The following is a 19,138-nucleotide window of genomic DNA, read 5'->3' as shown; positions in this document are numbered from 1 at the left end:
TGGCTGAAAATACCATTAGCAAAATTATTACTGGATTAGGCAGTGCTATCCTATTTGCAACACAAATAACCTCAGCAAAAAATAAAGCAGAGGTCCTATGTTTTAAGAACACAAATATTTATAAGGAGCATCTATACTAACTTCCTGAAGCAGATATTTTATTTCAGTGCACAGTCAATGGAGAGGGGTTCTGATTCAGCCTTTGCAGTAACTTCATCAAATACAGAGGACACCCTGTGACTCCTAGATGTTAAATTCCAATGAATACCTTCCAAAGCATTATTCTTGACAAGAAAATACTTTAAGTAAGGATCTAAGGCATCAGCACTTTCATGTACTTACAGAACGGCAATGTTTATTTCACATTCTAATCAAAATAATGAATTAAGAGAAATGGAAAGATATATAAAGATACATCTAGAGGGAAGAAGGAGGGCAGAATGAGTTAAGCTATATGAAAAGCATGCATTTGCTGAGGAATACTTGTTTTTAAAGTCCAGAAAAAAGCTGAGACCTGGCTCCTATGTTCTTTTGCCAGTACGGAACTTGCTGAAAAACTACTTGTTCCCCCTTGCTCCAGCCCCCAATTTGCTGTCAACACTTCAGCTGCTACGGGCGACTCCCAATGATAGGGATTTCTGTAGGCTCTTATGGTTTCAAATTCAACAAACTGAACAGGCATTAATGGCACCAATGATAATCATGTTTTATATCAGACTCTTTCTTCCAAAAATATGTATTTTAATATATGAATTTCTGTATGCATGTGTGTGCATGCACATATAGATGAGGGAGGATCACAAAACTTAGAAAAAACAGAAGTAAGATTGCTTTAGTGGCCTTAATTCATCTGTTTTATCTGTATATGTTACGATAGTCCCAATTTACATGATGACTCCTCTCCCTTCTGAAGAGGATCCATGCAGAGTACCTTAGTTTCTAAGGAGGAATCACATTTGTGTAGGCTAAGGGACTGCTGTTTGCACAAGTACCATCTCATATTACAAAGGCTGAAAGGAGTGGAAATAGCAAAGAGGCAGACAGCTATAGGAAGAAAAAGGACAATTTAACAGCAAAGGCAGCATGCAACGCCCTGAAGAACTTTATTCTACCCCTGCCTCCAGCTTGAGAGTTTCCTGGGATTTTATTTCAAAGCAGTCACATCAAACTTTTTCCAAGTAGTCACCACAGGGGGGATTCACCTCCTCTGACTACGTATTGAAAAGAAGGATCTCAGCGCCACTTCTCCTAGCCATTCTGCATAGTCAGAGAAAGCAGACATCCCCAGAGGGTGATTCTTCTGATGTCTTTCCATCATCTCTAAAGAGAGCTAGCTTAGATTTCAAAGTCTAACTTACAGATGACTGAAGTAATGCAAATGAATCTCACCCTAACTGCACCTCATCTTCTAAACAGCCTGCTCCACATCTACAGCTCAGTTTGCACAATGGCTTCAATTGCAGTGAGGAAACTTTTGCTGCAAAAACCATGCTTTCAGTGCTTAAGTATTATAGTAACACTGAGCAGTCTTTAAAAAAGCAGTTCTTGTCTCAATTAAGTTACCCAACATTGTCATAATGTTACTTGCCCCTGTCTTAATAAGATCTTGAAATTAAGGCATGCACACATACAAAAGCGATAGTGAGTGAGGTAGAGAGAATCTCAATTCTATCATTTCCAAGTTTTTGAACAAGAGGAGCCTCAATAAAATTCTCTTCTCAGCCTGTGCGTGTAAATTGTGCAGTATAGTTTTCCTAGTGAAGACTAATACCCAAAAAACCAAAATAGTTCTTTTTCCCTCATCTTCTACTTCAAACCCAAGAACAACCATGGGGGACCTCTCCCCTGTTCCTTCTATCCTCCTTTCTTCTCTACATAAAGAGAGAAAGAGCTTGATTTTTATTTAAATACAACAGCGCACTTTTGTATAAATCTATGCAAATTCATAATGCATAATTACAATACATAAGCATGTGCACTTCAGTTTCTCTGTTCATCATTAACACATATAACCATTAGAAAAGAATGCCTGCCAATATGAGAAAGAATTTGTTAATAAAACTGGAGAGTCAATATGAACAAAGAAATAAATGCAAGTTTTCTTGGTTGATTGTCTGAGTAGATTCTGCACTTATTTTCTTCCCCTCAAATGAATTAAAGAGAACTCCTCGACAAAATGAAATTCATATTAAAAGTCTAACTCCTCAGAGACTTCAGAAGAACCTATATAAAACATGAACCACTTTTTCCACTCATTTCTTATTCTTCCAAGTTTCAGGGACCTTCATTAAAGCTGGAAACACTATCACGCCTGTCAAGGGTTTTTCTGACGGCAACATTTTCTGCCAGTTACATTTCCTTGTTCTGTATATAGGCTGCTGATGATGAATTTCAGAAGTAAAAAAAAATCAACACAAAGTACTATGTTGTGATTTAGTGAAGAATATAACGGCGATCCTCAGTGCACAGAGCGCAGTAATTCCTGTTGATTACCAAGTTCAAACAAAATACAAAACCCTCCCCCTAAACTGAACTACAACTGAATTTTTCAAATTGACATTTTTATTTTACCTGTAATTTGGCTACGTTAACGAACCTTCTGTAAGCAATTCTTACTGAATCTAACAGGAATTGGCATCTGCACAACAGCTTGGACCCAGAGTAAGTACCGATACACAGTACTATCTTGTTTGGGGAATGAAAACAAACAAACAATAAAACCACATAGGCAATGTTTTTTTTCCTCCCACTTAAAAGGATTTCCTAGCCAGAGTAAGTTTACCAGACTAAACCATGGTAAGAAAAGATGAGTGCAGACAGGAAAATGTATTTTAGTTCCTGCATTCAGGAACTGACCAAGAGTATATAGTTATTACCAAAAAAAAAAAAAAAAAAAAGAGAGAGAGAGAGAGAGAGAGAGAGAAGTATTCATAAGGATCTGATAAAGGAATGCACACAAAATACATGTTTACCTAAACTAACATCTGAACATCAGATAGGTAGTCCCCATCCATTTTCAACGAACTTTATATTCAGGTCAGGTTTGTCTTCCCTGTGTGTGAGAATTGTTGTTAAGTGTTAGCAGTCACAGTAAGAGTTTGATCCTTGGTGAACATTAAAATGAATGATATTTAATATGTGCATGGTACAAATTCCCTATCCCCCTTCTTAGTCAACACAGTTACAATATATACCCTCCTCTTTAATGTAAATACTTCTGAAGATTTTTCTTCAGACCACAGATGAAGAAATCCTATCCTCAAATAAGTTTATTCACTGCTTCAATAGGGAGACAATTTCACCACAGAATTAATGCAAATCTGAAACATTCAGAACTACAGTATTATTTTAAAAGACAAGAACTTTTTCTAAGCAAGTTGCAAAGTTTCATGAATCTATTTTGCAGGGAGTGAATCCATTCCATTCTAGAAAACAACCACTCTGATGTTCTCTTGGTTACTTGTACTGCATCAATAGGTAGGATAATTGCTTCAATAAATAAAAGCAGCTCAGCAGAAAACACCCACTATTCCTATTTAGGAGAACCTTTCCATTCATAAATCATTTCAGCAGGTTTCAGTTCTTGGATATCAACTCCTCCTCTCTCACTTAAGGATGAAAAGAAGAACAAGAAAAGCAGAAGAATGTTGAATATTGAGGATACTGCTAAGCAGCAGTGACAAATAAAATGGATTAGAATGACACTTAAATTGATCCCTGATTTCAAATATGTGAGTATACCTGCTCTTCATTCAAAGTCAGGATTTTAAAAGCAAAAAAGTCCCAGATACATTAGTCGTAGCATAACCAGATCCAGAGGAAACCAGAACACCAATGATTTTTACCTGAGTCACCACAACTGCAGCATGCAGCCATATGAAACTCAAAGCACATTGTTCTCAGTGCTGAAGAATTACATTTATTATTTAAGTCATAATTTAAATCACGTTTAAATGACAAACTTTCCTCTTCACTGTATGACAAACCCAAATCAGGATTCACAGGGCAAAGAGCAGTAATGCCTACACACTAAACACCTCTAACAGCAGATTATATAAATAAGTATACTAGGTAACAGTGATAGATGTCCTACCTATTTATAATACATTAATTTCCTGTCTTCTCTATCCCTCCAATTTTATGGCCAACTGAATTCTTCCATACCATTAAAGCTATAAAGCAACCACTCAAGTTATAATGATACCACTTGTATAGCTATAGGTGCATAGTGTAACCATTCAAGTTTGCTTTGATAATCCAACTAGGTTAGTAGAGTTTTAACTCTTATGCCTTTAAAAGTTAAAATAATCTTAAAATCCCCAACCTTCATACTTGTTTTTAAAACCACCTTGGTATGTATTCTGGACATTCCCCCCAATACTTTATTTTTATAATAATACAATTCAACTCGGATGTAATTCCTGTACTTCGGAGACTTTTGCCCATATCATTCTCCTTAAAATAAAGGCTTCTTCCAAAAAGGAAAGCTCCTTCCAGAAGAGGAGCACAATATTCTTGCAGCCATTCCATCCTAGGGGACTTGCTAGGTAACTCTGTGCCCTCAAGGAAAGACTGTGGTCTTACAGAAAATAAGACAGAATTCAGACAGAATGAACTCTTAAGAAGGTACAAGATACCAGAGAGGTCAGCTTCCTCGCTGAAACAGAAGAAGGTGATGCTCAGCTAGCTGTTAAGTTACCTCTGACCAAAGCAGTGACTGGTACAGACTGGGTCAGCAGTAGCTCCATCTTCCATCCACACAGCCTCCTGTGGGGCTAGATACTTACAGGGGCTGGTAGCACTCCCTCACTCCCTGGCTGGCACCTAAACTGCGCCACAGATGAGATTCGAATGTGCATCCTTTCCCCAGCTCTGCCGCACACCGTTTCCCAACGTGAGGAAGCCTACGCAGATGGACAGGGAGTTGTCAGAGGATCCAGTGGACCCCTCTTTCTGGACAACTGGAGGACCAGGACTGTGGGCACACTTCAGAAACAGCCATTGTGTCTAATTCATAGAACAAGTATTGCTGAACTGATGCAGTCCAAGCTAGTAATCCTCTTTTTCTATGATCTGACAAGTGTTCAGGATATTTACTGCAAGAATTCTGACGGTCCCAGAACAGTTCTTATTTAACAGTTCTTAGTTCCTTACAAGTTTCAGCACCAGCTTTAAACCTGAGCATGGACAAGCTCACTACCAAGTACGAGGCTGAGAAGCTACACAAAGACAACGGCATTACACACTACAGAACATGCTCTGCTCCAGGTAATCCCAATGGAGCAGGCAGCCCCATGCCCTATTCCCCAGCAGGTCATAATAGACAAGGAAGTTGCTTTCAATTTTTCTGTCAGAAACGTTATAAGCAAGCTTTTAGAAAAAAATGCACCTGCCTAGGTGTCATAGTTCAGCACCACACGCAAGCTATAGGCCAGATTACCAAATTCAGACACAGATTCTAAAATAAGGCAATATTAGGACGGGGAACATGAAGTCAAGACTTGCAGGTTCCAACTTCCTGCAGCTAGAAGTGCCCTTTGGTAAGTTATTTTACATTTTTGCACCTTCCTCTGTTATACCTGTTGTAAATTACGTTGCCAACTTTACAAATGTGCTGGGAGGCCAAGCTACTATTTGGAAGCACTCTGAAATAGGCATACGAGAAGTGTCACAGAGATACAGAAATGCATGTTTTACTCATCTAGCACTCATTCATTTATCCAAGTGAAGTCAAAATTGCTTGTACAGAGCATCACTTAAATAACTACAAGGTTGCCATGATATGTCCAAAGAACTGACAGATCGTAAGATGAAAGTTAATGATGGTAGAAGGTGTTATATAGCTGCAAATAAATATTTAGAAGTCTTCTCAATTTACACACTAGGGCAACTATGGAAAAAATAATCAGTATGGAACTGTAAAAAGAAGCATTCCTTCTTTCCATTACGAGCCTTCGAGGAAGCAACTACTGAGCATACTGCTCTTTAAAACTTAAGAACCAAACCAAAAAACAAAACAAAAACAACTGAAACCAAAAACCCCATCACACTTGCGAGTTTTCCTTGAACAAGGTACTAAATATACTAATTCAACGGAATAGAAAGCCATGCAGAGAGTGGAATTCGTCACTAATTCTAAAAGAGAGAGCAGAACCTGTGGTACAGGTTACAGAACTGAAGTCTTGGATACTCATTTTGCCGTATACTTAACAGTGCATTGTGTCCTTAAAATGATTATCATCCCAGGCTAATTTGAGTAGCCTCCCTTCTAATAAAAGCTAAAAGCTTCTTTCAAAATTTCAACCTGTTGAACATGAGAAGCAAATCCATATATTTCCATCTAGTACACAATAGCTTATAAGCTAATCTTTAATACTCAATGTATGTTATCATTAACTTAGCAACATTAAGGGAGTGTTACAAGCATGAAATCCTGTAAAGTGCTTAAATACTTTTACTACAATTCCTCCGTTTTAGTTCCCTACTTAAGTGATATGTTTAAGGTTATCATCAGTAACATGAGCCAGGAACAAAACCCTTCTGCTTGATTTTGGTCCAGTACCTTTTCAAGATATTTCTGTTTCTATTGCTCCTTGAACAGGATTTTATTTAAACACTAGACAAGATTACCTATTGCATAATATCTACCTACTGTGCTCCCCCAAAAGCACAGACTCAGGAATATTAAAGACAAGGCATGCACTTCACTTACTCTGTTAAGACAATATCAAGTAAATTTAACAGAAGCACCGCTGCTGGGTTTGCAGAGATCAGGAAGAGAAAAAAGGAATTAATTTTCCCGTGAAATGGAGTCTTAGAGGAAAGACAGGAGACAAACTGAGAATAAGACATGCTAGAAGTAATCCCCTTAATAAAAGAAAAAAAAAGACAGATGCCTCAAGAAAGGCTGCCTGTGGAAGTGACTTAGGAGAGTGACTTCAGCATTCTTGTTCAGAAAGACAGCACAGGAGAGGACAACAGGAGACTTTGAAACTGTAAGCAATGCTCAGAACAGTTTATAAAAACAGCAGACTATAACCACACTAATTTCTTAGATGTCTCCTAATTCTGCAAGCAAGTTGAAGCATAACTTGCCAAAACTGCTTTTTGGAGATAATTTCCCTACCCCTCATAGGCTCTCTAGGCATGTCTAAAAATAGGCCACATGCACTGATTGTTCAGGGCATTTATGTCCTAATTTCTGCAGAGCAAAACAAGCATTATCTTCTGTAAGAAGAGAACATAACTCCTTCCATATACTCATGGATAAGTCCATCCTTCCCTCTCAAATTACAGGATGAGAACATACGCAATTTAGGAAGAGAAGAGAAGTTGAAGGACACACTTTCCCCTAAAATTTCAAAATACTCAATCTTTCTTCTAAAAAAATACATATCAGTTCTGTCATTCCTGATCTCAAGTTTTATTAGCACACAAGGAACAGAATGTACAATGAGTCAGTCAAGATAGGGGCCTTGTTCTTCAAACACAATCCACCCAGAAAACATGCATGTCACACAGACATGCAAGTCCAACAATACTTAAGGGAAAGCAAACATTATATTCACATTAATGAGTTAAAATATTTGAAAGTATTTTGAAGATCCTTAGCACAAATTTGTGGATTCCAAGAGCATACAGAATATTCTGTATTTAGAGTATTCCACCACTACATCTGGGACATGAAGTTTACAATGTCATTCTCCATTGGCATATAGAAAAGCAGGTCAAGATTAGCTGCCATTATTTTACACAATAAGGATCCCAAGCAACCACAAGTGACTGGTCATGTGAGCAGTCCAAGACACATGCAGTACTTTCCCATTATCCACACTTCTTTTGTGGCACAATTAGAAATTTCTGTGTTAAAAGAGTATTTAGAGTATATTCAAACACTTCAGGAGTACAGTAAATGCCTAGTAACGCAACGTTCACCTATTATACAAGGACAGCAGTGACCTGCAGCACTGGGCTGTGGACATCAAGTGCAGCAAAGCTGGGCTTTGCGCCTCTTTTTCATAAAAAAGTGAAGCAAGATTGTGGGCATGGCTGGTTACACAGTCAGAGCCGCAGTTTACGCAGATGTAATAACCACAAAGACTCATGTAAAGCATAAACAAAAGATCAGGTTTCCTGTGCCAGATTAGGTAGTACAGTAGTAGATGGACCATATAATTCCTCAACAACCAGTCATTGGGCTTACATCTTCTACGTAATTCTGTTTCCTGCAGGTTTTTCTGGCTCTGCTGAAACCAATCTTTCTTCCTCTCCTTTTAAAGAAGTCAATCATTTCTCAATTCAACTTCACCTTCAGAATGCAGGATTTTTTGAGTAATCATATTTTCAACCTACATCCTCAGAGGCTATTCTTCCTCTGCCACCCCACATAAAAAAAACTTAGACACAGAGCTCAAGAGTGCCCAAGGATCCCATCACACAAGATCTCTCCAGTAGAGTTAGGTACAGAAGTAGGCCTCATGACTCTCTTACTTTAACAGTAAGGTCTCCCCATTTATTTTTCAACACATGACTTGTATCTACTAGTCAATCTCTTTTCAGATTAGATTTTTGCTGAAGATCTCTATCATAAAATAAGTAAGGGTTTTTTCACATCATTTCATGCTTTCAAAAATTAAAATGTTAAGGCAAATAAAATTCTTGATCTCTCACTTTAAATGAGAGGAGAGGAAATACTTTATGATTCTGAAAAATCCCCCAAAACATTTCTCTTCATTTGCTTTGAAATCAGTAGCCATTTACCACTTCAACTCCTGAAAAACTATTATGAAATTCAGTATCAGCTACTACAGAAGATAAAGAACCAACAGCCCCCAAATCCATATCTTACAATCCTTTGCTGAAGCAAGCATAACCAAGCAGAACACAACCAAGACCCAGAGAGCTACGCCAGTAACTGTCCACAGTAACTATCCACCTACAGATATTCTGAAACAGGTAACACCATTTCTGTGGTAAATCTTTCTACTTTGAATTTATGCCAGCATGTTTTTCTGACTGATTAAGAACTTCTCTCACAAGCAAATTGCTTCCTCATAATATTTCCCAATTTACACTCAAGTTTGATAGGCAATTTAGAGCCATTTTCTTTCAATAGAGAACTACGCGTGGCATTCTGAACCAGGTAAGGAAAGCAGCATCTTGAAAACACTTCTCCCACATGCACATAATACATGAGCAGCAAACTCTCTGTTGGAAGGTGTAATAACTATTTACTGCGGGCTATCAAAGCCGAGACAGTATGAAGACCAGGACAAAATACTGCCAAATCATTTTTGCTCATATGGTTCTTCCTGTAAACTATCTTTAGACATCACAGCTTGCTACAGCATACAAAGGTTCCAAATGAAACTGTTTAGACAGAATTAAACTATTCAGACAAAACATTTTAGACAGAAATTAACATGCCTTTTTCTTTAACCTAAGTTTTTTTGTGTTCTAATAACTAGAAACTGTATGTATACACAGACAGAAAGAACCCACATCATGTAGTAAACAGGGGAAAGCAAAGATGCAGTCAAGTGAGAAACTTAATCTAAAATTAGACGTTATGCCTGTACGCTTTTTTTTTTGTCTTTGTTATTATTAATTTTACAGTGTCTGGGTCTGGATTTTATTATTTGAGTTAATGTTTTTAATGTTGAATTTCATTTTTACTGTTTTTTAAACAATTTACTCATTTTTTCCCCATGCAGAATTTCTCTTTAAATGATAAGCTGTAGAAAAGTAAACAAATAAACCAGTCTAAGCAAGGTCCCTAATAGCTACTCGGTTAGAAGCTTGTAAGTCATAAAAAACTAAGAAAAAACCAAATACTTAGATAAGGTTAGCACTTTTTTGTGGGACCACAGTGGGCTGATATCCAGAATTTGTTTCAGGCAAGGGCAACTTTCTTCCACAGGGCTCAGTTCATGTGTATCCTGTGTAGCCTGAGAAGTGTGTAGAAAGTAAAGTACTACCATATCGAAATAGTATTTTACATTAACAGGTAACAATATGAGCAACTATGTATGATAAAGTGCTACAGCTCCTGTCCGTTTCTGTCATTACCAAACAGGTATCAAAGTAAGTTTCTTGAACTACTCATTAAATGTTAAACTCTTTAAATTAAATTAAATGTTAAAATTAATTTAATTAGATGTTAAAATTACATTGTAAAGTTAAATGTTAAAATTAAATCCCCCAGGCCCTGGAGACCAGGAAGAAAGTCTGGAGAAAGGAAAACTTTCCCTTCTTGGAGGTGGATCAGGTTAGAGATCAGTTAAACAAACTGGACATACACAAGTCTGTGGGCCCTGATGGGATGCACCTCAAGTGCTGAGGGAGCTGGCTAATGTCAATGCAAGGCCACTTTCAATCATCTTGGAAAGGTCACGTTGATCAGGAAAGGTACCTGAGGACTGGGAGAAAGCAAATGTCACTCCTAACTTCAGCAAGTTAGAAGAGCAAGGAGCACCCAGGGAACTACAAGCTGGTCTGTCTCACTAGGAAGCCTTATTCCTGGGAAAGTGATGGAACAGCTCATCCTGGGTACCATTTCCAGGCACATGAAGGACAAGAAGGTGATCAGGAGTAGTCAGCATGGATTCACAAAGGGGAAAAATCATGCTTAACCAATCTGACGGCCATCTATGATGAGGTGACTGGCTGAGTAGATGAGGGGAGAGCAGTGGATGCTGTCTAGCTTGGCTTTAGTAAGGCTTTTGACACTGTCTCCTGTAACATGCTCATAGACAAGCTGATGAAGTATGGGCTAGATGAGCAGACAGGGAGGTGGACTGAAAACTGGCTGAATGGCTGAGCTCAGAGGGTTGTGATCAATGGCATGAAGTCTAGCTGGAGGCCAATAACTAGTGGTGTAGCCCAGAGGCCAATACTGGGTCCAGCACAGTTCATCATCTTTATCAGTGACCTGGATGATGGGGCAGAGTGTGCCTCAGCAAACTCGCTGATGATCCCAAGCTGGGAGGAGTGGCAGATACACCAAAGGGTTGTGCTGCCAGTCAGAGGGACTTCAACAGGCTGGGGAAGTGGACAGATGGGAACCTCATGAAGTTCAACAATGACCAGTGCAGAGTCCTGTACGTAGGGAGGAATAACCTATATTCCTGGGTTATTCCTATATAACAGCCTGGGGGCTGTCCTGCTGGAAAGCAGCTTTGCAGAGAAGGACCTGGGAGTCCTGGTTGAATGTGAGCCAGTGATGTGCCCTTGCAGCAAAGGCAGCCAATGATATGCTGGGCTGCATTAGGCAGAGCGTTGCCAGCACGTTGAGGGAGATAATACTTCCTTTCTGTTCGACCTTGGTGAGGCCACACCTCGAGTGCTGGGGTCCAGTCCTGCGTTCCCCAGTACAAGAGAGAGATGGAGCTACTGGGGTGAGTCCAGTGAAGGGCCATGAAGATGACTAAGGGACAGGAGCATCTTTCATACAAGAAAAGGCCGAGAGAGCTGGGACTGCTCAGCCTGGAGGAGAGAAGGCTAGGGGCAGGGCAGATCTTATCAATGCGTGTAAACATCTGGAGGGAAGGTATCAAGAAGCTGGGGACAGACTCTTCTCAGTGGCGCTCAATGACAGGACAAGAAGCAGTGGGCAGAAAACTGAGACACAGGAAGGTCCATCTGAATCTAAGGAAAACTGTCAGGGTGACAGAGCACTGGAACAGGTTTCCCAGAGAGGCTGTGGAGTCTCCATCCTCAGAGACAGTCAAAAGCTGTCTGGACACAGTGCTGGGCAGCCTGTTCTAGGTGACCCTGCTTGAGCAGGGGGGCTGGACTAGCTGATCTCTATATGTCCCTTCCAACCTCAACCATTCTGTGATCCTTTTTTTCAGTCACTTCATTTCAGATGAATGAAAATTATGACTGAATGTATAATGCCCAAGACCCCTGCACATTTCATGACATTTGCTGTTTTATTTAATTAAACACTGAAAGGGTCCGCATAACAAGACACCCAATACTTACACAGAAAAGAAACTCTTCACAAGAGATGCTTCAAGCAAATTATCATTGCCTTCTTTAATGACTTGGTTGAGAGCCTCTCAAATATCAGAGGAATCTACTTTCCAGCCAAGCTTCTCCTCCCATTCTGCAAGAACACTACTATAACTACGTTTTCTCTTTTGCAAACAGATATATCAAATACAGCAAACAGCACTTTCTGGATATTTCATCAGTATCACTATATAAATCAGCAGCTCATAGGCCTAGATAAGCGGGCTGGAGATCTGCTAGTGCAAGCACAAACAAAAACATACAGCTCCTCCACGAGCTCACTCAATATTAGCCAGAGAACACTCCTTCAAATGTGGTATGATGTGCCATCTTAACAGCGAGCATCAACTCCAAATTTGTAACAATTACACAGAAAACTACATCCTCAGGCTGCACAGTCCAGCTGACAGTATTATATGTATGGTAAACCTTAGCCTCGTTTCCTATATAAGCCTACTTTACACAGGAGAAAAGAAAAAAAGCGGAAAAAAAAGACCAAACACTAACCATGTGTCCTTGAAAGGAGCATGGAGAATAACCATCATATTCATGCTATAAATCAAAAGGCATATGTAAATGGAGCAATTCTTTGAGTCTCATTCTCTTTTTTTAAACAAGTGTATATGAAAAAAATTTAAGAGAGCTACACAAGAAAAAGAAGTTCCTACACATTTCTAAACTGCACCTAAAATGATTTGCGGTATAGATTAAACTTTTCTTATACTTAGCTTTAACTTAAAGAACAGGAACTGTTCTTTAAAATATGTACACTTTATATGCATTTTCTGGAAGTCTATTGAGGAAACAGATAGAAACACAAGACAAGAGTCATCTTAGTTAAGCAAGACCAATCTCTGTTGTAACAGGCAAGCTTGCTGTATGATCTCTTATTTTTAAACTCATCAAGTTCAGTCTTAATTGTTCCCATTTGAAAGCAGCTTTAGAACTTTACTTCGCTAGCTAGTAGTTTCTCATCCCCAACCTAGAATATATTCACAGCCAGTTCATACCTATTTGTCCTGGTTCCAGTCCTGACTTTAGCTTAAAGTTGTTTTTCCCCCTCCTTGCTTCTCCCCTTCCAACATTCTCCTGAAATATGATTTTATGTGCTGTATGAGCACATAAAATGTTCAATGAGCTCTTCAAACGCCGTAAACAAACATGACCACCATAAACAGAACTCCCAGACTACCACTGTCAAGAGACACTCTTCCCACCCTCACACTAGCCTTCACCTTGTTCCAGCAGAGCTGTTTTCTGCAGATGTACACTACAGAATCAGTGAACCAACCAACTCAAAATCAAAACACCAAAACAAAGCTTACTTTTTGGTCACATCAGTTCCCTGTGTCAGCTTACTACAGAGCTACCTTCCCCTCACAGCAATGTGGAGGCAGGAGAGGAAAAGGGGAAAATATTCCCCTATTTGTAGAGTTGGCTTACTGCATTCATCCAACTACAGCCTGAAAACTCATTTTACTGGCCTACATAACCAAGCTTTTCTAAGTTCTCCTCCTATAAAACAGGTTGCCCGAGGGCCATCTCATCCATTCCTGGAACTGACAGAGAGAGCCTAAATCTATCTTTCTGAAAGATGGTGATAAGAACTTCTATACATCAGTACATATACTGATACCTTGTAGGACTACATGTGTTGTTTTCTTCCTGCCCTCAGCCACACTACTTCCGTGGCTTACAATTATCTTTGATCACATGCAGTCATTTTTCTCTCCCAGAGGTCTCTTGGTGTTAACTCTCATGCCTATAATGTTATTACTACTCATTCCTATTGCATGTTTTCATATTGCATCTCTTTTCTAGCATTTCAGCAGCATCATCCATTCTCAGAAGATATTCCAACCTTCCTTTGTAATGCTGACCCCTCAAGTTTGATCACCATCAAGTCAGAATTTACTGTATACAGTAATTATTACAATCACAATTGTTACATTGTCCCAAAGTCAGTCTTGAGAAACACCACTTGCAAGCACCTTTCAGACCAGCAGTTCCTCTTTTGACACAAATTTGTTGCTGTTTCTTCCCCTTTAAACTGTTCCCCACCTAAGTTCTAGCTCTTGTACTAATTCTCCAATATTGCCATCTTACAAAATGATTTACTTTGTGGTACTTTATAAATCATCATCCAATTCCAGGCAGATTAGCACCCTTAGTTATAAGCATTCTTATATTATTCTATTAGCATTATATATATATGTATATATATGAATAAAAAACACCTTTGTTTTTACATAAAGAGTAAACAAATCGTTTACTCTTATGAAGGATGCAGGTCAGTTGGGCATGATCTATCTTTAGTAAATCCACACAGGACTCATTCTACTTGCTTTCATATTGTTAATTAATTCTTTCCTTCGAAAATTCTCTAGAGCCTTGCATATTACTGATGTCAACCTCATTAGGTTATAGCTGCGCAGATCTCTGCCTCCAGTTCTTTTAAGAAGATATATTTTTCCATATTTCAGTAATGAACCTGCCAAGTTGGAGGTAGTATACGTTTAAAAACCTTGCTTTGAGGTGTTCAGCTTCATGAATCAGTTCTTCCTGAATTCTGAAACAAGTTACATGACTCCACTAATCAAGCTTACTGGATTTAGTTTTTGCTTCCTCATCCCATCTTCACTGTCATGCTTGATAACAGTTTTTTTTGAAAAAGGAGATGTGGACTTCTTCGAATCATATGCAAATTATTGTCAATCTCCCCTTTTGCCTACTGACCTCCGTCCTCCAGTTATTTTTATATTTATGTGGCTGAAGACCCTTTTACTCAGATTTCGTTTAGAAAGTCTGCCTGTTTGTGATTCTAACAATTTTCATTCTATTCCCAGAGTTCTTATTGCTGACACAGCTATGCTCCACCCTCTCCAACTACCTTCCTCTGCAAATTCTCTAATTAAAAAGATTTTGGTTTGGAGGCTTTGCCACCCAGTTTTTGAGAACACTTGAAAATTTCCTCTACAGACATTTTATTGGCAGTGAGATAAAACTCAGTTATCAATAAATTTACAACTTTTGTCTTTGCGTCAACACTGCATAGCTGTACGAGAAAGGAAGATCCCAAAAGAAGAACAGAAGCAACAAAAGCCACATCTGCTTTTGTCTCCAACCCATGTTTCTTCCATACGGCCAAAAACTAGATGAGGGCAAAAACGTGCTATTCTTCCTACAGACACCCAACTGATGTTGATCTCTTAACAATCTTTGACAAGGAAGTGACCGATAAATACTGCAAACAGAGCTAGATGATCCAATTACTTCATAGAAACTGACCCTGCAAACATGCACATTTGAATAGCCCCTACATGTCCTGAGAAGAAATGAAGCACTACAGAATTACACAGGTTTTTCAGAAAAGATTTAGTAATGCACTCAATGCATAATATTGCTCTTAAGTTTCAGCTGCTGTTGGTACGATCTTTTCTTTTACATGCTGCCATCCTGTGCTTGTTTTGCTTACTGAAGCGTAAGAAAAATTAGTTTAACTCCTTGTTACCTTGTACTAAATAAGTTGGTTTTGGACTGATTCTCAGATAATTAGTATGACACGCTGTTCTTTTGGTAATTTTCGCAGAGACTGAGAATGCTCTAGGTAAAGGGATTGGTCTGTCCTCTCCCGCTTTCAAAAGGGCTTCTTCTAGGAATGTTGAAGGATACTGGTAAATCAGTGCTATGGGTTACTAGGCCATTCAGTTCTCTAACAACTGAAACATTGGACCATTTCAAACAGCACAGTTTCATCCACCCTTCCAGATTTGGGGAGGGGAGGGGGAGGAAGAGCATTAGTGAACAGCTACCCACACTGAAACAGTGAAATACAATCTCCAAAGATTAGCTAACGAGAGAAAAGAAGAAAGGGGAAGGAAACAAAAGGGGAAAGAACAATCATAACAAACACCGTTTGTGTTAAACGTTCACTGGTGTAAGTTAGAAGCTCAAGACACAAAATTTGCTTTTGATCATTACAACTACCCTGACTGGCACTCCATACACCATTTATTCACCAGAAATACTGCCGGTCATGCAAACTCATAGCAAGTCAATTCCAACGTTATATCTATCTGCCCCGATAAAAACAAAGCAACTATGTTTGGTGACTAGTTGGGTAACAAAATCTGCAGACTGCAACAGTTATTTTTCCTCTTAGGAATGGAAAGTCCAAGAGTTTAAAATTTTCTTGCAACATAACCATATTTAAAAACAAAACAAAAAACCCCACCAAACACAACACAGCCATCTGAAAAGAACAGCTATTCATCATTTGATGATTTCAAATTTATGTGTATTTCTGAATGCAGAACTCACTATCTTTCTAAGCAGAGGTCAGTATTTATTCAACCTGAATTCTTCTAGAGACTGCCTAGTCACAAAGTGTGTAATGACTCTAGCAGCTTATATACCAGTTTTATTTTAATACTGCAACATTAAACAAAACACCATTGGAATAGCCATTATTTTATTGGCTCAAATACAATTCCTACTGACACAAAACAAGCTTAAAAAAAATCCTCCATTGCATAAGAGCTCTTAAAATTGAAAACCACAGAGAAAAACGAGGGGAAAAAAAAAGAAAAGAGGATAAAATGTGCTAAAATCCTGTTGGGCAAGGAGTCAGCAGTGCTCCAGGAGTCAAGCGCAGGGGCAGAGAGTTCTGTCTCTGCTTTCTGGTAGGTGATCCAATTCTTGCTTCAGGGATTCACTCCACACTGGAGGGATAAACTACCGGGAGGGATAACCCCCTCCTAACACCAGGGCTCAGGCCCCCTCAGCCCCCTCCTTTGCCGAGGAGAGGAGGGAGCCCCCCGAGTGCAGGCAGGGCCGGGGGCGAGCACAGCTCATCTCCCCTCACCGTCAGGCCAGGGAGCAGGGCACAGGCCTGAGCTGCCTTCCCTGTCCAGCGCTACGCGCACACTGGGGCACTGGTCCTCCATCGCTAGTGGACTCACCTCAAAAAAAATAGTAATAAAATATGTGTGTGTGTGTGTGTGTGTGTGTTTTGACCTTCTGGGAGACCCCCTCTGCCCCTAGGCCCTTCCTGACCAGCAGCGGTCATGCCAAGGGGAGGGGGGGGACCTGCCGAAAGGCACTCGGCCGCCGAGCCTTGTCCCGCCCCAGCGCCGAGGGCGGCCGCTCCGCCGCACGGAGTCACGCGCGCGCCCCGGCGAACACCAACCGCCGCCTCCCGCGCGAGGCGACCTGAGTCACGGCGCCGGCGGCGCTCCCCAAGGCCGGGCCGGGCCCTTCGTGCCGCTGGGCTGACGGGGCCTCGGAAACCACCGATTCCCACCCGAAACGAGCCCCCCCCCTCACCTGGCAGCCCTTCTTGTGGTGGAAGCCCACCACCACGATGTGCAGCACCGGCCCCCGCTGCGCGCCGGGCGGCGGCGCCGGCAGGGAAGCGCCCCGCTTCTCCATGGCGATGGCCGCGGCTCACGGTGCCGCCGCCGCCGCCGCCGCCGCCGAGCGCGGCCGCTCGCTCCGCCTCCCGGCGCCCAGGCGCCCGCAGAGCCGCCCCGGCCGCCCGCCCGCTTCCTTCCGCAACGCCGGCCCGGCCGCCCGAGGAGAGGAGGCGGCCGGCAGCGAGGGCGGAGCGCCGGCCGCGCTCGCTTGGCCCGGTGCCGCCCCCCGCCGGGAGGGGCGTCCCCGTCCCGCCACCGCCTTCCGAAGGGATTCGCGGAGGAAAAATAAATAATAAAAAAAAGCGCTAGGTTTAGCTCGGCTGCAGGACAAACCGGCCTGCTCCACACCGGGGGTGCCCCTGCTTTCCCTCCCCCCCTTCTCAAAGCCACTGTGAAAGCACAGAAAACAGTACACCCCCAGACTACTTAATTTCTGGCAGCACAAAAGTCTGAGCTGATTTTAATCCACGTAGGTGTCGTGATTTGCGGAAGGCTGAAAACAAAAATTTAGTTCGGAAGCATTTTTTTTTTTTTCTCGCATAGGTCTTCCATTTTCAAAGTGCTGCTGTTCAAGCAAATTAGGGCTTCATGTTTTCAGAGCTTGAGAGAAGTCAGCTGTGGGGTTGCTTAACTTGAGGCATGTCTATCAATGGATTAAAGTTAGAAAAATCAAGTTGATGCTCCTCGTGGAAATCAGAAGAGGAGATTATTTTTGAAAAAAAAAATGATAAAAGAAAATCCCATCACTAACACAACACCCAGAAGCTTCACTTATAACAATAAAGTCTATAATTACATATTATTCTTCAACTTCAACAGAAGTTCCATTACATAAAATGTATACTTTAGGGAACAAAGGATAAACTGCAGGAAACAATCCTTCACTGGCAAGAGAATGATTCCTTATAAGGTCTTTTCTGTAGCTTACTTTTATGATGTTCAGTATAATTTCAAAACAGAAAAATGTATGAAATATGAGCCATTATCTCCTCCAGTGATGAGATATACCAAAAAAAGAGATGCCTGAGACTATTTTTATCTCATGTTCAGTTAACTGAAGAAAGGGCAATGTGGCAGTACTCTCACCGCTACGCATTTTGCATTATAGGGACATCACAATAAGACTGCTGGATAATTGTGGAATATTGCTTCTCTGAATAGGTTATTAGATTTTTTTTCATTATTTGAAATTTTCTTTTCCACTAAGGCAATAAAAATGGTAAACATTGGACTGAATGACATCAGCCTGTTCTAGAAAATCGATCTGACTGACATCTTCTACGTCTTTTTCACAGCTAACACTGTGTGTTTGTTTTTATGAAATGGAAGGGGAGATACAGCAGCTATGAAACAGAAGCTTGTGGAAAAGTCTCAGTTGGAACTTTCCTAATGGAATTTACACTCTCAATGCATATCTAATAAATATCAGTAACAAACTCGAACAAACTCAATTGGCCATATAGGTCGTTCCTTTCTCTCAGCAGTAATATTTACTTAGCTACCACCACCTATTATATCATTAGCATAGTAATCAGAATTTGTCATTCATTCTGAATTTAGTAGTGATAATCAAAGTTATCAGCGTTGATTATCTGTAGTGAGACTTCTTCAGATGGATAACCTTTACAAGAGAAGTATGTTTCATATATCTAGGAGTAGCCTCAGAGGTAAGCAGCACATGCAGTAGCTGGTAGTTTCACTGAATTTGT

General features: G+C 40.5%; 1 protein-coding gene across 2 annotated transcripts in view; it reads right to left on the bottom strand.

Annotated features, from left to right (window-relative positions):
• AVL9 (AVL9 cell migration associated) overlaps nucleotides 1–17,636 on the bottom strand; it is a 46,070-nt gene extending 28,434 nt beyond the window's left edge. The window contains exon 1 of one of the 2 annotated variants that reach the window (XM_026100756.2): nucleotides 17,341–17,636. In XM_026100756.2, coding sequence (XP_025956541.1) covers nucleotides 17,341–17,445 — 105 coding nt within the window. In that variant the 5' untranslated portion in view covers nucleotides 17,446–17,636. The remainder of the gene's footprint in view (nucleotides 1–17,340) is intronic. The other variant, XM_026100757.2, reaches the window with a different exon arrangement.
• Nucleotides 17,637–19,138: the final 1,502 nt, after the last annotated feature.

The sequence above is a fragment of the Dromaius novaehollandiae genome, chromosome 2 (genome assembly GCF_036370855.1).
Source record: "Dromaius novaehollandiae isolate bDroNov1 chromosome 2, bDroNov1.hap1, whole genome shotgun sequence".
Classification (NCBI taxonomy): Eukaryota; Metazoa; Chordata; class Aves; order Casuariiformes; family Dromaiidae; genus Dromaius; species Dromaius novaehollandiae.
This window is presented reverse-complemented; position numbering and strand designations above follow the sequence as displayed.